At 39.6% G+C, this 24,961-nt stretch overlaps 1 protein-coding gene across 1 annotated transcript in view; it reads left to right on the top strand.

The window, feature by feature from the left end:
• CTSC (cathepsin C) overlaps window positions 1-1,114 on the top strand; it is a 38,267-nt gene extending 37,153 nt beyond the window's left edge. Inside the window, exon 7 of the mRNA XM_040489581.1 lies at window positions 274-1,114. Within this exon, the coding sequence (XP_040345515.1) occupies window positions 274-776 (503 nt within the window). The 3' untranslated portion in view covers window positions 777-1,114. The remainder of the gene's footprint in view (window positions 1-273) is intronic.
• The last annotated feature ends 23,847 nt before the right edge of the window (window positions 1,115-24,961 follow it).

Raw genomic sequence — 24,961 nt, 5'->3', positions numbered from 1 at the left:
TCTGAACTTCACTACATAGTCAGGCTTCAGAGCCTCCCCACCCAACCACTGTGCTATTATAGCTACCTTCCATGTCAGGTGCCAAATAAATGTCTGTTAATTATATGGGGATGAGAGGGTAGTTAGCTTATGTGGCTAATGGATGAATGAAGTAGCATTTAAACTAAGAACAACTCTTGGGGGTAACAAAAAATTAATGGAGTAGAAAAGGAAAAATAGGAAATGGGACACTTTCTCCTCTGCCTCTTTCTAATGTGTGTTATTCATCCTCAGGCTGTGATGGTGGCTTCCCCTACCTCATTGCAGGAAAATACGCTCAAGATTTTGGGCTGGTGGAAGAGGCATGCTTCCCCTACACAGGCACAGACTCTCCATGCAAACCGAAGGAGGACTGCGTCCGTTACTACTCCTCCGAGTACCACTATGTGGGAGGTTTCTATGGAGGCTGCAACGAAGCCCTGATGAAGCTTGAACTGGTCCACCACGGGCCCATGGCAGTTGCTTTTGAAGTCTACAATGACTTCCTCCACTACCGCAAGGGGATCTACTACCACACTGGTCTGAGAGACCCTTTCAACCCCTTTGAGCTGACTAATCATGCCGTCTTGCTGGTGGGCTATGGCACTGACCCAGTGTCTGGGATGGATTACTGGATTGTTAAAAACAGCTGGGGCATTGGCTGGGGCGAAGATGGTTACTTCCGGATCCGCAGAGGAACCGATGAGTGTGCAATTGAAAGCATAGCAGTGGCAGCCACACCAATTCCTAAATTGTAGGGTATGCCTCCCAGCAATTCCTACTGACTTCCATCGGTCATGAGAGGGGATTGGTGTATCACAGATGGAGACGTTTATAGCAGTAATTGCAGAAGATTACAAATCAATTCCTATGAAGATTTTTGCCTTTAGAATGAAAACTGCCTTTGATTTGAATATACCTTCCCATTGACTTCTGGCCTACTTTACTATGCAGGAACGAAATGCAGGATTTTGTTAATCATTTGTAATTCAAACATGCTATATTTTTAAAACTCTTTGTGAGAACACAGATTTATTTTTCAATTGTAAAAATCAAGAAAATATGGAAATTATTAAATTTTTTTTTAAGTTTTTAATCAGTGTTTAGGTGACATATATGTGTGCTTAGCAGTTTTCATCATTGGCCCCTTCAGTTAGACTCATGTTATTACTTATGTAAGTACTTAAAAAATAAGAATTTGAGTGTATTTCAACTAAAAAAAAACTAAGAACCCTTATGATAAGGGCAAATAATGACTAACCCTAAAATTATTCCCTGGATGTTTGATGAACCAGAGGCCATAGAGAAAAGAAATAAGGTATTTTGTTTTGTTTTTTTAATGTTTATTTTTGATAGGGAAAGAGAAGTGGGGGGACAGAGGATCCAAAGCAGGCTCCACACTGTCAGCACAGACCCCGATGCCCTCAAACTCACAAACTGAGATCGTGACCTGAGCTGAAGTCAGACACTTAACCGACTGAGCCACCCAGGTGCCTTTCTGTTTCTATATGACAGGGATCACTACCTCATCCACAGTGGCAGAATTTATTAAAAATGGTGACTGCATGGAATACCATGATTCTTCAAGCCATGGAATTAAACTCTTAAGCTGTACAAAAAACAAGTTTCATAATCTAAAACTTGTTTACATTCGTGCTAATAGAACATACAATCAAAGTCTGGTGACAAATTGAGCTCGCAGAGGATGGGAGCTCTGGCTAACCTCCCCAAAGACATTTCCAGGAGAACAACATGTGTTGTATGTGTGGAGACACCGCCATCCACAAAGGAAAATAAAGTTTAGCTGCGCAGCCAAGCACAAGCGAGACATTGACTTTGGTGCTTAGTGCCTGGATAAGTTTTCTGGCTGTGCCTCATAGGAGCAACAAAGCCTTAGGCAGTTTTCTTAAACCCACCTGTGTTTCCGTTTGCTGGTCTGTGAGGTGGAGATAACGGGATAGATAACCCTGTGTAAGCTCTCCATGTCTAAACCCTTGCACTTTTCTATGGCATGGTTTACTTTATTTAAGCTTTATTTAAGCCTCAGCCTTTCAACATCCCAAGTGGGGAAACAAAAGTAGATTCAGATGATGCAATTTCACAGCATCCAGACTTGCTTGCTGACCTTTATTTGACCTCTAACCACTGAATCCAGGAACTGAATAGATTTGAATAGTAAAGGATACATGTACCTACTTCTTAGACCTCCCCGAGGGTTAAATGCCTTCATAATACGTAGAACATGTAAACAGTATTTGGAATGTAGAAAAGAGTATATAAATATTAGATATCACTCAAGTCTTCTTTTTCTGAACACAGATCGTAAAATGTTTGCTGTGAGGAAACAGCTAACACATGTTCTATAAATAAACATGCCGTACCTTGCTATGAGAGTGGAGGAGGGGCTTATGAGATTTTTTCTTTTTTTTTTTTTTAATGTTTATTTTTGAGACAGCGCAAGCAGGGGAGGGGCAGAGAGAGGGGGACAGGGTCAGAAGCAGGCTCTGCACTGACAGCACAGAGCTCAACATGAGGCTCAAACTCCGGAACCATGAGATCATGACCTGAGCTGAAGTTGGACACTTAACCGACTGAGCCACCTAGATGCCCCAAGATTTTTTTTTTAATTTTAAGGTAGAACAGAATCTACAGAGGCACACTGGCACAAAGAAACAAAAACCTTCAAAAACTTGAGATAATTTAGATTTTTTTGGTGTAGAGGTTTTTACATCCTTGACTGCACTGTTGCCTCTGCTACTCCCTCTGTGGAACAGGGTGAGAGACCATCATTTGGAAGCTACGGCTGAGAGAAAAGTCACTGCAATTCTGAAGTAAAAATGACTAAGGTTAATCTATGGGTGTAATACGTTGATTTTCTTATTTGGGGTTTTCCTGTAAGGATAAGGTAAGCATGATAGTCACAAAACGTTAGTGCTGGAAGGTCACCTGGTCCACCTCTCATTAAAGTAAAAACAGGCCGGCAGAGGTGAAATAGCATACCTGGGGTTCTAGTTAATAAAGATAAATCTGGATTCCACTATGTTCAGGGCTTTCTACTGTTCCTGCTGCTTCTCAATTAAAAAAGGAGAAAGGAATCTGTGTGTTGTGAGACCAATAAACTCACCATGTTCTGTAAAATAATTTCTAAGTTACTTTCCAGCTTTCAGAAATCTTCTCTCTCTGGGGCAAGTACTCTAAGCTTCAATCCGCATGTGGTAGTTTAGAAGCCTTAATTTAACAGTTGTCCTCTAAATATAGTGATATTTATATTTCTTAACTGTAATAAAGATTTATTTTTGCTCTAAAGTGGAAACTTCCTGACCACAATTGGAAAGCTTTAGACATATCAGAGTCTTCTGCTTCGATGGAAATTGCATGGACTTGAAACTGAATATTGGTAGTGTCAGTTAGACACCGGACCTTAGTTTCATTAGCTATAAAACATTGACCTCGTTGAACTGCAGTTGTGATTGAAAGTGTGAAATTGCCTGGACTGTAAAACAGTTGAAACCTCAGCAGACATTCTGGTTGTGCTACACAATGTTCTCATCATGACAGCCAACCAAAATCGGAGGAGAGAAACTGGCCTTTGGACAGAAAATGCAACACATGTCTTTGTTGATGTCCTTTTTCCTTTCAGAAGTCCATTTATCGAGATTGCCTTTCTTCAAATGCTTTTTAAATGTTTATTTATTTTTGAGAGAGAGAGAGAGCAGGGGAGGGGCAGATGGGGAGACACAAAATCCGAAGAAGTCTCCAGGCTCCAAGCTGTCAGCACAGAGCCCAATGTGGGACTCAAACCCACGAACAAGATGATGACCTGAGCTGAAGTCGGACGTTTAACCGACGGAGCCACCCAGGTGCCCCTTCGAATGCTTTTTAAAATTTTTTAATGTTTATTTTTGACAGAGCATGAGTGGGGGAGGGGCAGAGAGAGAGGGAGACACAGAATCCGAAGCAGGCTCCAGGCTCCGAGCTCCCAGTTCTGCAAGCTAAAATACAGCTGAACAGTAACAAGAATTAGTCTATGGAGACAAAATAGCTTTGTGCTCTGAAAATATGGACTGAGTCTTTGCTTCTCTGATGCTTGTTATTTAGTCCTTAGTTCAGTTATTGAACAGAGATCTCTAGTCTTTAGTGTTTGTTTAAAAGGCAATGCTAATATTTACTTCCATGGGCTATGTGTGGCAAAGTTTAGAAGAAGCAATGGGTATTTGTTTTTATACTACCTGCCCTGTAAAACAAAACAACAAAAGGTTTAAAGTGCTTTGTAAAGTTAAAGGTGCAGTAAAATAACTTAAGGCTAAATGAGTGAACGAAAGTAAAGGAAGATGAAGGTAGCAAAATAGGGTATGACCATGAATAAAGTCTGTACAGTCTAGCACATTGGCTGATACATGGGGATCATGCTTCAACAGCAGTTCTCAACCAGAGGTGATTTTTGTCCCTCAGGAGACATTTGGAAATGTTAGTAGACACTGGGGTCATCATACTGGGAGAGGGGACACAGTCCACAAGGAGATATTATCCAGCTCAAAATGTCAGTAGTGCCATGGTTGAGAAAGCCTGCTCTACAACATGAAGACTGACTGGCACATCTTTTCCAGTGTCATTGACTATGAGTCTGGAGTTCTCTCTTGTGCAACAAGAGAGTGGACGCAGAATTGAATACAAGAGACGCTCATGTCCGAGAGGAGACAGGCCCCAAACAGGCATTTCGTCTCTGTATTTATTGAGCTCACAAGATATTACCCATGTGGGTAGCGTGAAGACAACAAGATCTTACACATGTGAGTATGGAGAAAGTAGTCAGATAGTAATCATTAACTTGTGTGAGTAAGAAGCAAAGGATCCTGGGGGGTGGGGGGCGTGACAAGTGGAGTTTGTGATCAAGGTACATTGTCACCAGATGGAAAGTAATTTCCTGCAGGTGATATAACAAGTTACTTGTGATCCTATTACAATATCTCACTACCTAACCTCAGCGCTTTCGCCCCATGGTGGCGGCTTTCCACCCTAAGCTTTTTTCTAACCCATTTATGTAAGTAGAACCTATTTCCCCACATCCCAGCAATTAATGGTGGCATAGACTTTGGAGAATGGGGAGAATTCCACAGGCTCAAGTTATCCCAGAAGCTTCCAGAGAGTATATGAAACTTGAGCTAAGCTGTGAAGAATCAAGAGGGGGAGTAAAAGACCTGCCAGGCCCAGGCAGTGGGGAAGATTGAAGCAAGGGGAGAAGATCAGGCACTTCCCTCAGCTTCAGGATGACATAACAATACCCTCCACCCTATAGGAACCCATGGATATGATTTTAGAAAGATTTTAGACTTATTAAACACTTAGCCATGTAGTAAGAACGGGGGTCATTAGTGGACCATAAATTGGTGAATCCATATTTTGAAAAAGGAGGGGAGCAAATGGGAAGATAGAATGATAATTGGAAGCCCATGTTTGAGAAAATTCTGCCATAGAATGTGAACATATCATCTCAACTCATCAAGCATTTGACCAAGAAAAGAGGTAGATTGTAGTAGTTTTGCTTAAAAAAGAGCATTTGTTTAAAGCATTGATCCTTTGTCCTTGCGAGGTTGTGGATCGTGGGCCCTTTTGAGACTGGTAAAAATTATAGATTCCTTCCCCATTAAAAAGCATGCACTCTTCTAAATTTTGCATAAAATTTCAGCAGGCTCTTGGAGATGTACAAGCCCCAACATAGTAAAGTACAGTTTTGTGCGTAGGTGCTTTTCCCCCCTGCAAGTAGTCATTTCATGGTGCAGATATAATCATTAGTTTTCTTTCGACTGTTGGCTGGGAGGAACCTTTGGAAAGTCTTGACAGGTGGGGTTCTGGGAGCCTGTATCAGGTGGATAACTCAGCTTCCAGTTGGAACCCCACTCTCAGTCAGACACTGTTTGGACACTGAGCTCCCCATTCGTTCTTGGAGCCTAGTGGTTCTTTTGGTTCCAGCCCCTTGTTTTGGTTTCTCTGGGGTTGGGACCTAGTTGGCATCTTTCGAGCAGGACTCTGCCAATAAAACCCCACCTAGTAACTACAGTTCTTCCAACAGCAGAGAGACTCTTTTGATGCCCTCTGTCTGCTTTCAGGAATTCTTCTTGTGCAGCCCTGGATTCCCCATATCTGTGGTCCTGCCATCCACAAGAGCAGCACCATTACTTCCTCCTCCCCTTGAGCCCATGCTGCTGCCTGCCCACTTGTGGTGGCCACAAGGCAAGTAGATCTTTACACCTGCCTGCCAGAATCTTAAGAGGCCTTATGTGGGTTAAGTCACAAACACCACGTAGATGGCCTCAACACCTCACTCAAGGCTATGCCGTTGGAAGAGCTCCCACTGTGGGCACAGGCAGGTTGCATTTCCCAAGGACAGGGGAGGAGGTGAAGAGATTCTAATTGCCTGGGTCCCGCTCAAGGGTCAGCCAGAAGTCACCTCTTCTCCATTATCTCCTCTAACTTAACTCTAACTGCCAAATCTACTTTATTTTTGCACCCAGTGAGTTGTTTTTATTGATAATAATAGCTACCATTTATCAAAGTCTTATTTTGTGCCAGGTGGTATAGTAAGCCCTTTAAAAAAAAGACTTAGGAAGAGCAATAGGGACCATTTCCTGAAAAGTCAACACCACTGGGGAAGACAGAGGAAGGACGTCTTGAGGGATGAAATATAGAGCTGTACTTTGATAATATAGAGACCTGGGTTCTAATCCCAAATAAATGGATGAGCTCTATGATTTAGGGCACATTACTTAACTGCCCCGATTCCGTATCTGTAAAACAGAATCTTTACAAGTAATTGAACGAGACATTATATATAAAGGCATTACTTACTTCTTCCTTGTCTTTTGTAGGTGACTATCATACTTGCACTAGCCCTGCAATGTGAGAAGAAGATGCCTTCATCATCTTAAACCAGGATGAATAATAGAAGGGTGATCTCAGAGACAGATCTCAGAGACAGAGAGGTTAATCACGAGATGAACAGTGAAAAAGGTATGACCTACTCTATTTTAAACATGGTGAGTTTCAGCTGACCACCGCAAAAGCAGTAAAAGCTTTTCCTCTCAAAAAGCTTCTCGCCAGAAATATGACAGTGATTCACAGAAAGGATTTGTTTAGCAGATTTGCAACAATTGCTATCGGCTCAAATGGAAAATATTTTCTGGTAGCACACTTGGCCCTCCAAGGGAAGTTGATTATTTTACTTAGAGTGCAATGGCAAGGAAGGTATTAAGGACAGCAACATTTCTTCCACTATAAAAAATAAATAAGTAAAATTAGGAAGGTGATTGAGGCCTTCTGCTATATTTCGTATACTGGGTGTTAGTAGAAAGATATCAACCCAGGGTGGGCTCACATTTAGGCTCACTGCCAGCTGAACATCAATCTGGGTGCTTGGTGATCTCTTTCTGTATATTTGAACTACCCACCTATTGGGCTTGTGAAGTTTGGGATAATAAAAGAATAAAAAAAGAAAGAGCCCCTGCAGTTTTTGCATGAATTTTTATTGAATTCAGCTCAGAGCCCTTTAGCAGGAAGAGTGCTTGCTTTGGCAAGCGTCCAGAGAACATCTTTTAGGAGGACCCTTTCTGTTTTTGTTTTGGAGCAACTTTGTGCAGTTAATCACCACGTTATTTACAGCTATGAAAAGTTGGAAATAACCAAGAGTTCCAATAAATAGGAAATAGATCATTTACAGTTTGCAAGCTTGACAGTATATTATACAATATTAAAATAGCTATGTTGTTGATATACACTGTTAACAAATGTTTAGAATATATAGAAAAATAATGCTTTGATTTGCTACATAAAATGCAAGTGGACATATAAGCACCTTCAAAAAGGCAGGAATATTATGAATTGCTAAACATGTTATTTCTTTTATTGTTTTTGTTGTAACAGCTTAGTTATAAATAACAGAAAATGTAATCAAAATTTGCATGACCAAAAAGCCCTCCTCACGCAGATGTGCTCAGGTCTCTCTCCCCTCATAAAAAAAAGCCACCAACTTTCCACATTACTGCAAATATCATATTATTCTTTCCTTCTCTCAACAGGTACACTTCTTCAAAGAGGTTTCTTTTCCCTTCTCACTTTGTGTTTTCTCCTCAATCTATTGAAATCTGCCTTCTGCCAGGTCACTTTGAAATTGTTCACATCAAAGTAAGTGAAACACATCTTGTTGCTAAAAGTAGTTTTCTATCTTTATCTCAGCATTTGCTATTTGGTTATACCTTCCTTAACCTTGCAATTCCCAGCTTTAAGATCTCTGTTGTTGTTGTTGTTTTTACACTTCTTTTATTAGGCTCCTGGTCCTCCAGTTTTCCCTTAATTTTACAATTCCTCCAGCTTCTGTGTCTCCTTTCCCCATCACTACACTTTGTCTCTTGTTGAGCTTTTCACTGTCAGCATAAATCATCTCTGTGCTGATGAATCTCAAATCTAGTCTCCATCTCCAGAGTTCCTGCATTAGTTATCTATCATGGCAAAACAATTACCCAAAACCTAATGGCTTAAACTGGCGCACATTTATTGTCTTACATCTGCTGTGGGTCAGGAATCTGGATTCTGTTTCACTAGGTTTTTTGCTTCATGGCTTCTCACAAAGCTGCACTCAAGGTGTCTGCTGATGGTCTGCATTCTCATCTGACTACTCAGCTGGGGACGGCTCATATAGTAACTATAGTCAGCATCCAGTTCCTTGCATGTTTTTGGATTAAAGTCTTCAATTCTTTGCTGGCTATTGGCCAGAGAGCACCCTGAGTGCTTCGCCACTTCATGTGGGCTTCTGCAGTATGACAGCTTGCTTCATCTAACTGCGCAAACTCTAAAATCAATGGAGAGAGTGTACTAGAATATAGGATTCAGTCTTTGTAACCCGATCATGGAAGAGATATCTCCTCAATGTTTCCATATTCTACTGGCCAGAAGCAAGTTCCTCAAGGAGAGAGTGTTAGGGAAACCCTGAATACCAGTAGGTGGGGCCTTTTGGGGCCAACATAACAATGCCTACCATAGCTCTAAACCAGATATCTCACTTCCCACTTGTACATAGAAGTACAAGTCCCATTATCAAGTGGAAAATGTACAAGTCTGAGTACATCATCTTTTTCCCATCCCCAAAGTAAGCTCATTTCCATCCTTTAAGTTAATGGCACCACCATTCACTGCATTTCCAAAATCAGAAATGACAGGTATTATCATGGACTTATTCTTCTTCCCCACCCCCAATGTCCAATTATTCATGACCTCCTTCTAGTTCTCATTTCTAAATACCTATTATATCTGTAGTATGAAAATGCACCTTTAGTCTACCTGTGGTTTTTATAACGCAGGCTACACAAATTCACACTCACCAAAATCTTCTTGGTCAGTAGGGATACATGAAGTTGAATGACAAATATTGTGAAGGGAATAGCTTTCTACTTGAATGATATCAAAACTTCCTAATAGGATGAAGTGGTTTAGTATGGTTATTTCCAGTATGGGGGATGTAAGCTCAAAACAGTCGTGTTTGTTTGCAATAACTTCTATCAACCGTTCTTGAAAATATTATCTTCCTGGAAGGATGAATCCCTGGAAAATGTTTCAGTCGTACATATAACTTTTCAGGTATTTTCATTTATTAAATTTTCACACCAGTCCTAAGAAGTTCAGACCTATTTGTTCTACTATTTCATCCTCTCAGGGTCTCCACTAATGCACAGGATGGCAGTGTAAGGGCAGGAGGGTGTTCCTGTGCAGATCCTGGAAGCAGCAGGGGCCTGCACACATCAGTTCAGAACTCTAATTCCTCTCCAAACCTCTTCAGTTCTAGCTGCTTGAAATTTAGACATTGTGGTCTGCTTTTAACAAACCTCCTTTTTCTAATGTGACCATGAGATGGGGATGGCCAAGAGTGACAATGGCATTTTCTAATTAGTTATAACATGATTGGTTGTCACATATTTTATATATTTCCCTAACTGCTATGTCCTTCCAAGGCAGTCCTGGAATGTTTGTCTGGGAGCTGTCTGTGCAGAAACAGATTGGGGTATACCACCTATAAACTGGAGGCCTTACTCCTATGCTCATTTCAGTCGCTGCCATCCATGCCTTCAAGACCTAAGTCACCGGAATCCCTAAAATACTCCTCATCCTTAGATTCAGTTTAACTGGATCAATTTCCCAGGCCTAGAAAACAGTTGATACTTGTTATCCTGACAGCCCCATTCAAAAATGAGATATGAAAAGTAATGCTTTCATAGCGACATGTGGGAAAGAACTATAAAAACCCTTAAGACATGGTTTGGCAAAGATATTTTCCCCAATTCAAAAATGAGTAGTGTTTTCTGGCATCTGCTGTAGTACTTTGTGCTGGCAGCTGAATTATCTTGGTCTCTGCCCAAAACTCTGGCTTCGAAAGCTGATCTTCAAATCTCCTGTGTTAAAGAAGGATATAAAACATTTAATGGTTGTTTGTGTGTCAAAAATAAGACATTATATTAACCAGATTAGGAGATGCTGTGCTTGTCCAAATGGCCACAACAATAAACAAAATAATTACTTTTTGCCTGGTAATGTAATGTTTATATTATTCTTCCAAACAACTTATGAGATAGGATAGGTTTTAACAGCCCATTTTGCAGATATAAAAACTGAGATTCAGTGAGACTAAAAGGCTGGCTTGTGGGTATTTGAACCCACAGCTTTATTTATTTATTTATTCATTCATTCATTCATTCATTTTTAAATATTTATTTATTTTCAGAGAGAGAGAGAGCATGTGTGCGTGTATGCACAAGCAGGGGAGGGGCAGAGAGAGAATCCCCAGCAAGCTCCACTGTCAGCACAGAGCCTGAACTGGGGCTCGATGTCATGAATCATGAGATCATGACCTGAGCCCAAATCAATAGCCAGATGTTTAATGAACTGAGCCACCCAGGCGTCCCTTGAACCCACAGCTTTAGACTTGAGCCTGTTTTCTTGCTAGTTTGATAAATTATTTTTAAGGTTTATTATCTGAAATGCCATGTAGTAAGCAGCAAGTTAGCAATTCTTCCTTTAACTATGACTGAGAGAAAATTATATACCATTCTCAGCCAATATTGACTTGGAGAATTATTTATACCTTCCTTAGCATTAGTAAGTTTACAGTACTTTTGAAGACAATTATCCTACTCATGACTGATCTGTCACTGTAAAACAGGTATGGACTCAAGTACCCATAAGTAAATATGTTTTGGTGTCATAAATATGTGTTGGTGTCCACATTCCTTTTTCCTAGAAAATTTACTTTAATCAGGTTCTCCTGCCTCTGTGAATTCACTGTCCTCTAACCCATGACCTCATGTCATTTAGTGCTTTGAGACCTCTAAATGGGTTCTCTATATTGAGGTGAGGACATAGCTTGCCCTCTCTGTTAAAAGCCTATAGCATTAATTCACTGTCTTTCAATTTGATAATTGAAATAATTCAGTCCTGTACATATTGCTTTCTGTCATCCTTTGCTTTTTTATTTTTTTTATTTATTTATTTATTTATTTATTTATTTATTTATTTATTTATTTATATTTATTTTTTGAGAAGGGAGATTAGAAGTCAATAAGAGAAGAGGCAAATGGAACAGTGTTATATAAATCTTTGCTTGTGAAGCAATCTCGGACCTCAGAGGTGGGTTGGTGTGCCATAAAGGGAAGCATCAGTCTGATATATGGACTTCATGGAAACCCACTGATGTGATCCAGGCAGCACTGACATTTAAAGGGACATCTTCTGTAATTGACGGAACATGGCTGCAGGAGTCTCCTAGGCACATGGGAGACATAATATGGTTCTACATTTTGGCAAATGATTCCCAGTTAGTGCCCAGATGAAATAAGTAGAAATAATGTGAGGACCCAACAGAATAATGGGTAAGCATGGTATCTGGAACCAGGAAATTGGGCCAAGGTTCTAGGGGGTACCAGGGGGAGACAGTCTAGGAGAGTATTCAAGGTTCTGGGGAGGAAGAAAGGCTGTAGCACTAGGCTTGGGTCTTACCCCCACATACATTGGATTTTAACAATATTAGATGGATGCACCTGCTGGTGAAGACAGGGTCAGTGGTAAGAAAAATTTTGTGCAGGAAAATAATGCAATCAAATCTTTATTTTGATAATATTTTTATCTGCTATTAAGGACAGCTTGAGAGGGAGGAATGAATGGAAACAGTGAAATCAATTAGGAGGCTGTTGTTATCTTCAAAGCTTTGTCTGTCTCACCTTTATTCTTGTCAGATTTCTTTTTCTAGATATCTTTAAGAGTCTCTCTTACCAAATGTTTTAACACTCATTATCTGTTTCTGTATCATGAATCCCTAATGAGATTGTAAACTTTGATGAATTTGATGCACTTATTTTTGCTTGTTTATAGCATTAGGTTAATGATAAACAATCAGAAAAATACATGGGCATGTTGCTGTGAAAAATACAAAGCATGACAAAGTATGGCATGAGCAGAGAAATGGAGGTATGTTGTATTCAAGGATATAGCTATGTCAAAAGGGAAAGGTTCATTGACTCCTGTAGAAAGGTGTTATGCGGGGAACTTTTTTTAAGTTTATTTATTTTGAGAGAATGAGAGAGAGAGATTATATACATGAGTGGGAGAGAGAGAGAGAGAGAGAGAGAGAGAATCCAAAGCAGGCTCTATGCTATCAGCAAAGAGCTAGATGCAGGGCTCAAACCCATGAACCGTGAGATCATGACCTGAACTGAAATCAAGAGTTGGACGCTTAACTGACTGAGCCACCCAGGTGCCCCTGTGGGCAACTTTTTGAATCACAAGTTGCACCATCTTTCTTACAGTTAGTGTTCAAAGATATATTACTTTATTTCTTTTTCATTCAACTTGTTTGTGTTTTTATGTGTTACTTGTAGACAGTATTAGTTGTTGTTGTTGTTGTTGTTGTTGTGTGTGTGTGTGTTTTAATCCTGCCTGGCAATCCTTGAATTTTGCTCCTGTATTGAATCCATTTGTACTTAGTATAGTTACTGAAATGGCTGTATTTGAGTCCACCATCTTGGTGTTCAATTTCCATTTGTCCCATCTACTCTATACCCACCCGGTTTCATTATCCTCTATGTACTGCAGTCCTCAAATTCCTGATGACAGTGATGCTTTCTCGTAATTACTAAGAGGCATGGAGTGCTGGCAGGCCTCTTGCGGTTCTCCTGCACAATTGGCGGGCCCCATGCCTGCTTCTCAGGAAGAGTCATCTCTTATAGCATTCCTGCCCTTCCTTCAGTGATGTCTGCGGTCTCCCACGATTCGTGCCTGGGATGCAGATGGCTCCTCCCAGATACCTTTCTTCGCCATCACCTAGACAGCCATATATCTTGCACCCCAGAGAGAGTCCCTTTTATGTCCTCTGTCCCCAGTGTTTTTTGTGAGCACTCAGGGAAGGCTCAAGAAAAGAGTTGGTGAAGGGATGCAGAGATCTTTGTGCCTCAGCCTTTGAAAATTAATTAAAATTCCATCTACTTTCTTTTTACCCACATCTATAGCAACATCCTCCACTCACTGCTCTGCCAAAGGAGGGTATGCTGTCTCATCAGAGAGGCTTGTCACCTTTTCATTTCAGTTCACTAGGTTACCTGATGCCGTCAGTTCTCTAAGAGACTAAAAATCTTTAATGGTTTTGTGTATTAACCAGTTCGTTCTCATTAGTAGAGTGGAAGCAGCATGTCCTCTCACTTTCTCTATCCTAAGGAAATGGAGAACTCAGATGATGCATTTTCCATGCTTACCATAATTGCTGGCACACGATTGCTGCTCAAAAAATACTTGCTAGTTGAATAATATGAGTAGTCCCATCTACTATTTATACATCTTTAAGTTATTGTTCAGTTGCATCTGTGCTTAAATCCAGATATTGTTTTAGAGAGAATCAATACAATAAACTCTAAAAAGAAATGCGCTCCTTCATGTCATGTATGTAGATACATAGATGAAGAGGAAAAATAATCCTTCTGTTGTGCTAGATAGTAGCAAATCAGGGCAAAGAAGGAAGAAACCTTCTACAAGGAAGGCCTTTATGATAATCAGAGATACTCTGGGATTCTGGGATAACTATTCTTAATATGATTACAAAATCTAATAAAGAACAAAAATGTTAGTATCCCTGTAGTTTCTTTGTTGTGGGTCATAAAGCTCTCTACCTTTTCCAGACAGATCCATACATCATGCACACACATAAAGTACCTTACTTATTCATGCTTTATTTCTGGGTCTTGAGTGAATCTGTGGAGAATAATTGTTATGTAAACATCATATTGTCTTTGATAACTGCACAGATATTCTGGAATGGGAAGGATTAGGATATATTTAGAGGTCATCCATGGGTTATATAATGGAGTAATATTCCATATAATAACATCTTGAAGTACAGTCAGGGGAAGTGACCAGATCATTGCAGAATATCTAGGTCAACAGCCTCACCTCTGAAAAATAGGCTGGTTGCCAAGGAGGGAAAAGATGGACTTCTTTCTTTTTGTAACCAGAAATAGCAAGACCTCATGTCCTATAAAAGCAAAGAAGGACTAAAATATCATGAAACAGACCTGGGTTATAAGAAATAAAAAAGCTATTTCTTGTTGCCCTGAGTCTTTTGCTTATATTACAGATAGAGGCAGACGCTGAGCCAACTTTGAGGGAATCTAAAACATAAAAATACATTATTTTAAAACATAATAAATACATTTTTTTTTTGGTTCTCAAGGAACCAAAGAGCATCCTGAGTTAAATGAAAAGGAACAAAAGAATATCCCTGTTATCTGGAACTGAAGTTGTTTAAACACAATATACCAGAAGAAAAGTAATCACTAAAGTATGCAGGCCTATGTGTGTATATGTATTTATATATGTATGCATGTATACATATGTGTTTCTGTGGGGATATGTGTAGTAGGGAGAGAGAAAGAGAAGAGAAATTGAGAAATGAAGGCCAATTGCTGAGAGAAATCTGGTTTTCATCAATTTACAAATAGAAATTGGGACTGTACCACATATGAAGATGAAACATTTTGAGTCCATTAGGCTTTCTTTGAGTTGCAATTGTTAGGGCATAGAATTTGCAACGCATAGATATTTCCTTTGCTTTGCATGCCTGTGCTGCAGAGATATTTAAACTCACGCCTCATGTATCCCTCTGGAGCTCACGCTCAGTCTGATCCTGGAAATGCTGAATATCTGACTGATCTCTTCATGAATCCGAGGCTGTTTTATCTCAAGGCTTAGCATGCTGTCAGTAATTCAAAAGTCCTTAGTCCTGCCATTAAGCTAGATTTTGCCTCACAAGAGAAAAGAGGGAGAACTAAGGCTCTCTGAAAAGCCAACATGTAGGGTAACCTTGTTCTGAACCCTTTAAAATCATCAAGGCTGGGATAGAATCATCTGGGTTATTTTGAGTCACATATATTTCCAATTTCTTTGCACAGAATTATTTTTAGTCTTAATTTTACTAGCAATGCTGAAAGCTAACCTTTATATCTTTAAGTGTTCTCAATTTTATCATCTAACTGATCTTTATAAAAACCAAGCCTGTCTCAAATTGTTTCTAAAATTTCATTGGTTAACACCTTTACAAAATCACCACTGTCTTTGGGTTAAAATTCACCCTGAGGGTCAGTGTAAGATAGAGGTGAAGAGCACAGACTCCTGAGTCAGAATGATGAGCTCCCATTCCACATTCTACTACCTACTTACTCACGTTTCCGTTATTTTCATTTCCTCATCTGGAAAATGGGATAATGATAGCACCCAAGTCATACAGTTCAGAGTATTTGAGAAGATAATTTACCTAAAGCCATTCAAAAATTGCCCGGCACACAGTAAGTGTTTAGTGAATGCTAGTTAATATCACTGTTGACATAGAATACAAAGCCCTTTGTGGTGGGACCATACTTGACTTTTAAATCACTGTGGGTCAGGAAATCGGCTAAATTTCTCCATGTATGATTTTGTCTGGTATTTACAACAATCATATTAGATATGTATAACCCTTTTTTTTTTTTTTCAACGTTTATTTATTTTTGGGACAGAGAGAGACAGAGCATGAACGGGGGAGGGACGGAGAGAGAGGGAGACACAGAATCGGAAACAGGCTCCAGGCTCCGAGCCATCAGCCCAGAGCCCGACGCGGGGCTCGAACTCACGGACCGCGAGATCGTGACCTGGCTGAAGTCGGACGCTTAACCGACTGTGCCACCCAGGCGCCCCAGTGTAACCCTTGTTTTTAAGCACAGATAGTAGGTACTTCATATCAGCAGCAGCAGTATTATCAGAATCATATTTTCCTTCATCATGTATTATCATTCCAACTTTATAGAGAAGGTAATCCCTTCATATGGATTTGAATAATTTAAACAGAGCACATCCATCTGGAAGAGAGAGACAGAGAGACAGAAATGCTAGCAGGAAGAGAGATAAAGAAACAGACCATTCAGTTTCTTACTGCTGGCATCAATCTCTGAGACACAGCAGCACCAAAATTTTTCTAAATTTGCCCTTTATCTTTATCATGAAATCCCTATTTTGGGTAAAGCTACTTTTTTCTTTGTAAACTCTAAAGTCCTACCTGCTGCAGTATAGGAGAATACAGAGGTTTAAAGTCTCAGAGATGGTGTGATGGATGATCTTTGACTACGATTTGCTGTGGGGAGCACAAGTGATGAGAAGCCAACTTGGTACCCCTAAGGGTAATTAAGGCACAGCCTAGTTTGAACCTCAAGTGATCCTATTCATCCTTCCCTTAATTCAATAAATGTCTCACCACTTTATATTTACACATCTACAAGTTTCTACTGAAAGGACTCTACCTATAGTACTGAATATTTACTCAAAGTAGACCTACTGCCTCTACTTGTAGACATGAATTTGTATTTCTATCTCCCTGGGCATTTAGCTACATGACAAACCCACATGCCTCGTGGGTGGGTAGCGTGCTGCCAATGAGACAAATCCTGAGATGAATGCACAGAACGGATAAAGGCTCAGAGAGAAGCCTGGAAAAGGCTGGAACAAGACCAGCACGCACGAGCCACTGAAGCTGTTCTGGAGGTCAGCCGGGGTGATGCACATTTTAACCAAGAGCGAGTTCTGTCAGTATTGCCAAAACCACATTAATTCCTCTTGAACCAGTTCCCATTATAAGCCTTTGTTTCTGCTTGAAAACATACAAAGTGTTTTCAAATGTTCTGTCAGAAGAGTCAAGGCCTAAACTCCTTATGGAAAGTCGCACTGTAAACTGGATACAAGTTCCATAACTCACTGTTGGTGGCTCAGAACTAAGCTGTACTTTTTGTTCCTTCTTCTCAAGTCTCCCATTTTCTCTCCTGTTATTCTCATTTCATGTATATCCTAAAAATCCAAATGAACAAAATTGGTTCAATATAATTTTTTAATTCTGAATGTGGAAAATCTTCGGACTAAACTCCGTGATACCAAAAAAGATGGGGCTATTGAATTAAACAGAATAATAGGCTAGCAGAACCAGTTTGGAAAATATTTGATGTAAGATTCTTATTTTTTAAATGCAAACCACACACACACACACACACAAATGGTTTGCATTTAAAAATACATAGACTAAAAATTGTGATGGAACAAATTCATTCTTGGCTGTATTTATTTCATGTATAACACTGTATGTAGATGTTTTCAGGCATCCCAGATCTCAGGAAATGTAAAATCTCAGAGTTAGTTTGGTAAAACAAAAACTCTACTGGATAATGAGATCTAGAGGATCAACAGATGTATTTAAAATTTTTTTTTTTCTGGGGCACCTGTGTGGCTCAGTCCGTTAAGTGTCCAGCTTCAGCTCAGGTCACAATTTCTTGGTTCATGAGTTGAAGTACCGCATCCAGTTCTGTGGTGACAGCTCAGAGCCTGGAGCCTATTTCAATTCTGTGTCTCCCTCTCTCTTTGCCCCTCCCATGCTCATGCTCTGTCTCTCTCTTTCAAAAATAAATAAACATTAAAATATAAATTAAAATAAATAAAATTTTTTTCAACGTTTATTTATTTCTGAGGGAGAGAAAGAGAGCACGAGTGAAGGAGGGGCAGAGAGAGAGAGGGAGACACAGAATCCAAAATAGGTTCCCGGCTCTGATCTGTCAGCAGAGAGCCTAACACAGGGTTTGAACTCACAAACCGTCAGATCATGACCTAAGCCAAGGTCATATGCTTAAATGACAGAGCCACCCAGGGGCCCCTCAACCTATGTATTTTAAATGAACAGCTCATTAATAGGAAAAAATGGGGTTAAAACTGCCAGCACTTAATTATTTAAATGTAGGATTAAAGTTAAACATCTGTTGGAGGTATTGTGTGTTTTAAATATAATGATATTGATGTACAATGATATAGCAAAAGAATGGGATAGAAGGAAAGAAGAAGGAATAATATATAATTGTACTAATTTCTCACCTATCACAGATGGTAGTTAACAGAAATTCTGAAGTTGAAAAAATACTTTAAAAATATGACTAACCTCTCAACTTTAAAGGCGCATGTAATAAATAGAAATATATTTTAGGACATAGCTCTTGTGATAGACAAAGATTTAAAGAAGTACAGTACTTCCCTTGGAGTACTTAATTTTTTTAAGTAAACTTTTTCCTTTAGAATAGTTTGAGACTGACAGTGAAAATGGTACAGACTCCTCTTCTACCTCCACAGCCATCTTCCCCTATTAATAACACCTGACATTAGTATGGTCCATTTGCCAACAATGATACATTCTTACTAACTTAACTTCATACTTTAATTCCTTAATTAAAGTACCTTAATTTTGATCTAATATCTTCTTCTATTCTAGGATGTCATGTAGCATATCACATTACCTTTAGTGATCTTGTCTGCTTAGGCTCCCCATGGCCATGACAAGTTCTCAGACTTCCCTTGTTTTTGATGACCTTGGCAATTTTGATGAATACAACTCAAGTATTCATAGAATGTCCCCCAACTGGGATTTGTTTGATTATTTTTATAGTCACACTGGGGTTATGGGTTTTGGGGAAGAAGATCACAGAGGTGAAATGCCATTTCCATCACATTATATCAAAGGTCCATACTGCCAACATGATTTATCACTGTCAACCTAACTTACCTGGTTGAGGTGTGGCTGTCTGGTTTTTCCACTGTCAAGTTTTCTTTTTCCCATTTTTTCATGCTTTACTCTTTGAAGGAAATTACTATACACATCCCACACTTAAGGAGTCAGGAGTTATGCTTCACCTTTTTGAGGGTGAAGTATTTACATAAATTACTTGGAATTCTTCTGCAGAGGTGATTTGTCTATTCTAATCTATTCTATTGACTGATTTATAATTTATATATGCATTGAATTTTTAATAATGTCAAGATGTCAAGAATAAAGTCACCTATTTAAAAAAAAAAGAAGGAAAGAAGAAAGGAAAGAGGGAGGCAAGGAAGGAATGAAAGAGAAAAGGAAGAGAGAATTCTGGAACTGAAGTCAGTCCTTCACACAGGTGGCCTGATCATATCAGTCTCTCCTAGTTCCATTTCATTACCTGTCCTGAGTACATCCTACTATATAACTAGAGAAAAGCTGAAAATTGTTTAACAGTTACAGTTTACTCGGTTGTTACATCCTAGATGAAAGTTTGTGTTCAAAAATAATGAACCTTAAGTCTTTAAAACAATCCTGATTTCCACTTAGAGTAAGCATAAATCACAAGCTTGTATTGCAAAACTGTTAAACTTTTTTCTTTAAAAAATGTTGACCAAGAGTCAGCGATCAGGATCAATTACATTCCCCATCCACCACTCATACTGGACATGCTAGACATCCCTCCCATTCTGTTCACTCCCATAGATGCATGGCTTCCACTACTGTAGTAGCTGCTGTTCACTGCTCCTTGGCTGCCTATGCAATGTTTGATTGAAAATCACTGGAGTTTTCCTGTAAAACTTGGTCATATCCACTCATGCTGCTCTGGCCGCCATAGCCGCCCCCATAACCACCACTCAGCTGCTGAGAAGTCTTTTTATTTTTTTATTAAAAACATTTTTAATGTTTATTTATTTTTGAGAGAGAGAGAGAGAATGAGAGAGAAAGAGACAGCTTGAGCAGGGAAGAGGCAGAGAGAGAGGGAGACACAAAATCCAAAGCAGGCTCCAGGCTCTGAGCTGTCTGCATGGGGCCCAACGCGGGGCTCGATCTCACGAAGTGTAAGATCATGACCTGGGCTGAAATCAAGTCAGATGCTTAACAGACTGAGCCACCCAGGTGGCCCTGGGTATAATATATTTGAATGCATATTTAGTAATAATTAGGGTATCATACATAAAAGCTGAAATTTACCTCCTATTATAGTATAAGTAACTAAATGTAGGCAAGTATCAAATAAAAAATTATCTCCTCTCTGTCTCTCTGTCTCTCTCTCTCTCTGCCTCTCTCTCACTCTCCCTCTCCTCTCCTTCTCTCTTTTACACACAGAGCTCAATTTATATGTCTAGAAGCAATGACAGCTATGTTACAACTTAGGCTAGTCCTTTTTGACTTTGATTTTGAGAAGGATCTTGATTTCAGAAACATTAAAATGTGGAGAGGGTGTGCATCTTAGAATTAAGACACTATACTATTTATCATTTTTAGCAAAACATAGGGCTAAATCATGAATCAAGGGCAGCTGTATAGATCAGTCTTCTACTTATGCAACAAATGTATCATTTTATCTTTAAGAGCCAATACTCTTTTTTTTTTTTAAGTTTATTTATCGAGAGGGGCGGGTGGCACATAAGCAGGGGAGGGGAAGAAAAAGGGAGAGAGAGAATCCCAAGCAGACTCCTCTCTGCCAGCACAGAGCCTGATGCAGTGCTTGAACTCATAAACTGTGAGATCATGATCTAAGCCAAAATCAAGAGTCGGAAGCTTAACCGACTGAACCACTCAGGGGCCTGAGCCAATACTTTCTATTAGTTAGCCATTCATTCTTTGTATCTATAATTCATTGATAATTGGAATTTTTCATAGTGAAGTAAGAGCAACCTTACAACATATATCATCAAAAAGCAAAAACCTTACAGATTATATCACGAAATAATATACTGGGGTGCCTGCGTGGCTCAGTTGGTTAAGCATCCGACTTTGGCTTAGGTCATGGTCTCATGGTTCCTGAGTCCGAGCGCCACACAGGGTTCACTGCTGTCAGTACAGAGCCCACTTCAGATCCTTTGCCCACCCCCCACCCCCGCCCCTATCTCTCTGCCCCTTCCCTGTTTTTTTTCTCTCAAAAAAAAAAAAAAAAAAAAAAGAATTTACCAATTTGTTAATATGTGCTTTGGTATTTTAATTACTTGAAAATTGGCCACTTATATGAACCACATTTGGAAAAATCCCCTCAAACAAAGTGTATCCAGAAAAATTAAGGCAGGAAAGTCTTGAAATCGAGCAAGTTAAAGCCCTCCCTAAACATATATACTTCCATTTCTCAAGGTGAAGCAACTGAGACTTAACAAACATTTCCTAAATTCATGGCAAAATTAGGACTGTAAACCACACTTCCTGGTTCTATGCCCAAAGCCCTTCCCACTTCATTGTCCAACTATAATGTGTTTTCTTCCTTGACCTATAACAAGTAACTAAAGATCTGCAGTAAATAACTCATGATTGAGAGCACACATTATGTAGTAGGTCAAGGCAAGCTCATCACCCATAGAATAATATTAGGAGAGATCCAGTCTGCCATTAAGTGGGCTCTATGATCCCTGCCCCAATCCTTCCTGGTTTGTCTCTGAACCTACTCCCCCTGCCCTTAAAGCTGATTGGCCAAACCAACTCCTATGTATACAGGTGGCTTGAGAAATAAAATCACTTATCTGGTTTCATTAAAACAATAACAACATTGTAAATATTATCAAGAAAACATATTATTTTAGCCTAAAAGTTTCCTTCTGGGAGCCTGGGAGTGTCTGTTAGGGAATGTTCCACATTCTAAAAGCTATGTTTGTTTTCAGTCCATTTTAAGTGGAATATTTTTCACCCTTCTGAGTAGGGCAGACAAAAGCTTTAATTAAACAAATGTCACATGGGAACCCTTGCCCCCAAAGCCTTTATTGGCCCTAATTAGCAGATGCAGCTGTAGACTCTATCAATATGAGATGGTCTGTTTATTGTGTCCATTTATATCATACTCATCAGGGAGTATGTGGAAGACACCCCAGAATTATCAGCTTTAATTAAAACTGGCTCAAATGGTGGAGAAAATAGCCCACGCAAAAATGGGTCAGGTAAAAGAGGAAGATTAAAAAAAAAAAAAAAGCAGTAGCCACAGCACACTGAGAATATTACCATGGCTTCTTTGGGAAAACTGGAGGAGGGTGTTTGATGTTCTGATTGTCAGCAACTGCCTGAGAGACATGCAGACATTTCAGGGCTGGGCTGAATTATACAGACAGGGGAGCTCCTGAGTCAGAATGTTTTCTTCTCCTCCCCAAGGTTCCTAAATGACCCACCGCTCCCCTAGCTTTCATTCTAAATATACTGGGAAGGAGAAGTGGTACATTCATTTAGACGTATTCATTGAATCCATCATTCAAGGAATTATATACAGTTAAATCTGGAAGCTCCTGGAAAGTTGTTTGATGTATCTTAAATACAAAATCTAACAATATTTATTCAAATTCTGCTGTGCTTTTATATATTTTTCTTATCCTTACAACTCAAAGCTGGTACCTTGCATTTTCCAGATAAACTATCTTAGGCTCAAAAATTTTAAGTCCTTTCTAAATGTCATAGAGTTAATACATGATAGAAGCAGGATCTAAACTTCAGTGTGATTCCAAAGCCCAGACACCTTTTTCCAAACTGAGGCTTCTCGATATTAGTCAAAAGAATTTAGTATTTTGGCCAATAACTTGTTAACATGGATAAAGGAGCTGGGATTTCTGAAGACCAACAAACTGAAGTTTAAACCTTTTCCCACAGTTTCTTCACTCATGAAATCAGGATAATAAATACTTTTTATGAAAGTTGGATTATCTGAGATAAACTTTGTGAGAAGATTTTGGCCTGTGGAAAATGCTTGATAACCATTGTTGCTTATTCTATTCTCACCATTCCATTGTGACCCTATTTTGAAAGACACTGAGATGGCGGTTCATCAAATCTCTTTGGTATGTCATTGGCTTGCTTAATATAAAGCATATACTGATGCTCACCCTTTGTGTTCTAACAGAAATAATAAGTTTTATTTGTTCTGTTTCCCAAGGAAACAATTGCTAGAAGTATTACTCTTCAGTTTAAAAATTGTGAAATTTGAGGGGTGCCTGGGTGGCTCAGTTGGTTAAGCATCTGAGTCTTGATTTCAGCTCAGGTCATGATCTCACAGTTCATGGGATCGAGTTCCATGCTGACAGTGTGTAGCCTGCTTGGGATTCTCTCTCTCCCTCTCTCTGTGCCCCTCTGCCCACCAAATAAATAAATAAACTTTCTTAAAAAATGTGAAATTTGAAAGTAGCAGTGATCAGCCAGTAATGAGAAAGCTGTAACTATTTAGAATGGGCTTTGTAAACTTTTCTGGTGAAGTCCCCTTAAAGGCACAGCAGAACCAGCCTGTGTCTCTATGTGGTTTGAATGCTCTTCAGCAAGCATGAAATTTGTTAAAAGGATATAGTGTTATCTTTAAAATAATGCAGTTTTGTGCTCCTTAATCTATACGCTTTTTTAATTGAAAATCATTAAACTGTTAAGTCTACTCTCTTCCTCCCTGCTTTTCAAGTCATTTAATCATGTCTATGCTCCAGAAGACATGCCTTCTTTTTTTTTTTATTTTTTTAATGTTTTATTTATTTTTGAGACAGAGAGAGACAGAGCGTGAATGGGGGAGGGTCAGAGAGAGAGGGAGACACAGAATCTGAAGCACGCTCCAGGCTCTGAGCTGTCACAGAGCCCGATGTGGGGCTCGAACTCACAGACCGTGATATCGTGACCTGAGCCGAAGTCGGACGCTTAACTGACTGAGCCACCCAGGCGCCCTGACATGCCTTCTTTAACCATGTCTCCTCATGCCTCACTGAGACATACCCAAGAAGTCCTGGAGAAATTCCATATTCCAACCTAAGAATCACTGGTTTATGAAGTATTTCAACCAAGGTAGGAGTAAGCCAAATAATGATTTTTGCCTTCCAGGAATTATTTCTGAGGTGATTGCCATGAAAATAAGTTCTCTTTTGGCATTTGCCCTAACATAGGGAAATTATTCCTAATGAGGACAAAAGAGAGGCAAGAGAAAAATAATGTAAGTTCTATGCCAACTATGCATTTTTTACAAATGCACATTTGTAAATGTTTATAAATGTAAACACCTCACTATTCAAGTGGAAGCACAATGTAATGAGAAATCATGACAAGTCATAGTCTGGGTCCTTCCAGTTTCACAGCCTATTCCACTTCCTGGTTTATATTTGTTAAAAAAAATTTGTTTTTAAAGTAATTTCTACATCCAACATGGGGCTCAAAAGTTGCATGCTCTGTGGACTGAGCCAGCCAGGCATATACCCCCATTCCTGCTGGTTGACTTTCAAAGTGGATCCCATGGTACCTGGCTCAGATCCCTTCATTGGGCCTGAAGCCCTCAGTCCCTCACCTTCCTTAGCTGTGGTAGTTTGCTGGCTACAGCTCCCAGCTAAGTGGCTCTCCAGAAATTGCCTTCTAAGGGCATCACCTGGTCCAAGGTTAGGCCTAGATCCCTGGCCACAATCCAGCACATCCCTGAAGGGCCACCCCAGCTCCAGAGCTCCCAGGCAGATTGGTCCTGTGACTGCCGCATCACAAGTCAACTTTTCTTCTTACACAGTCCTACCTTCCTCATCCCTTTACAGATGCTATTCCGGCAAACAAAAGTTGACCCCAGAGTCAGTTTACTGGGGAACACAGCTTATG

This window comes from Herpailurus yagouaroundi, unplaced genomic scaffold, assembly GCF_014898765.1.
Source record: "Herpailurus yagouaroundi ecotype Mexico unplaced genomic scaffold, PumYag 180, whole genome shotgun sequence".
In the NCBI taxonomy this organism is placed as follows: Eukaryota; Metazoa; Chordata; class Mammalia; order Carnivora; family Felidae; genus Herpailurus; species Herpailurus yagouaroundi.
This window is presented reverse-complemented; position numbering and strand designations above follow the sequence as displayed.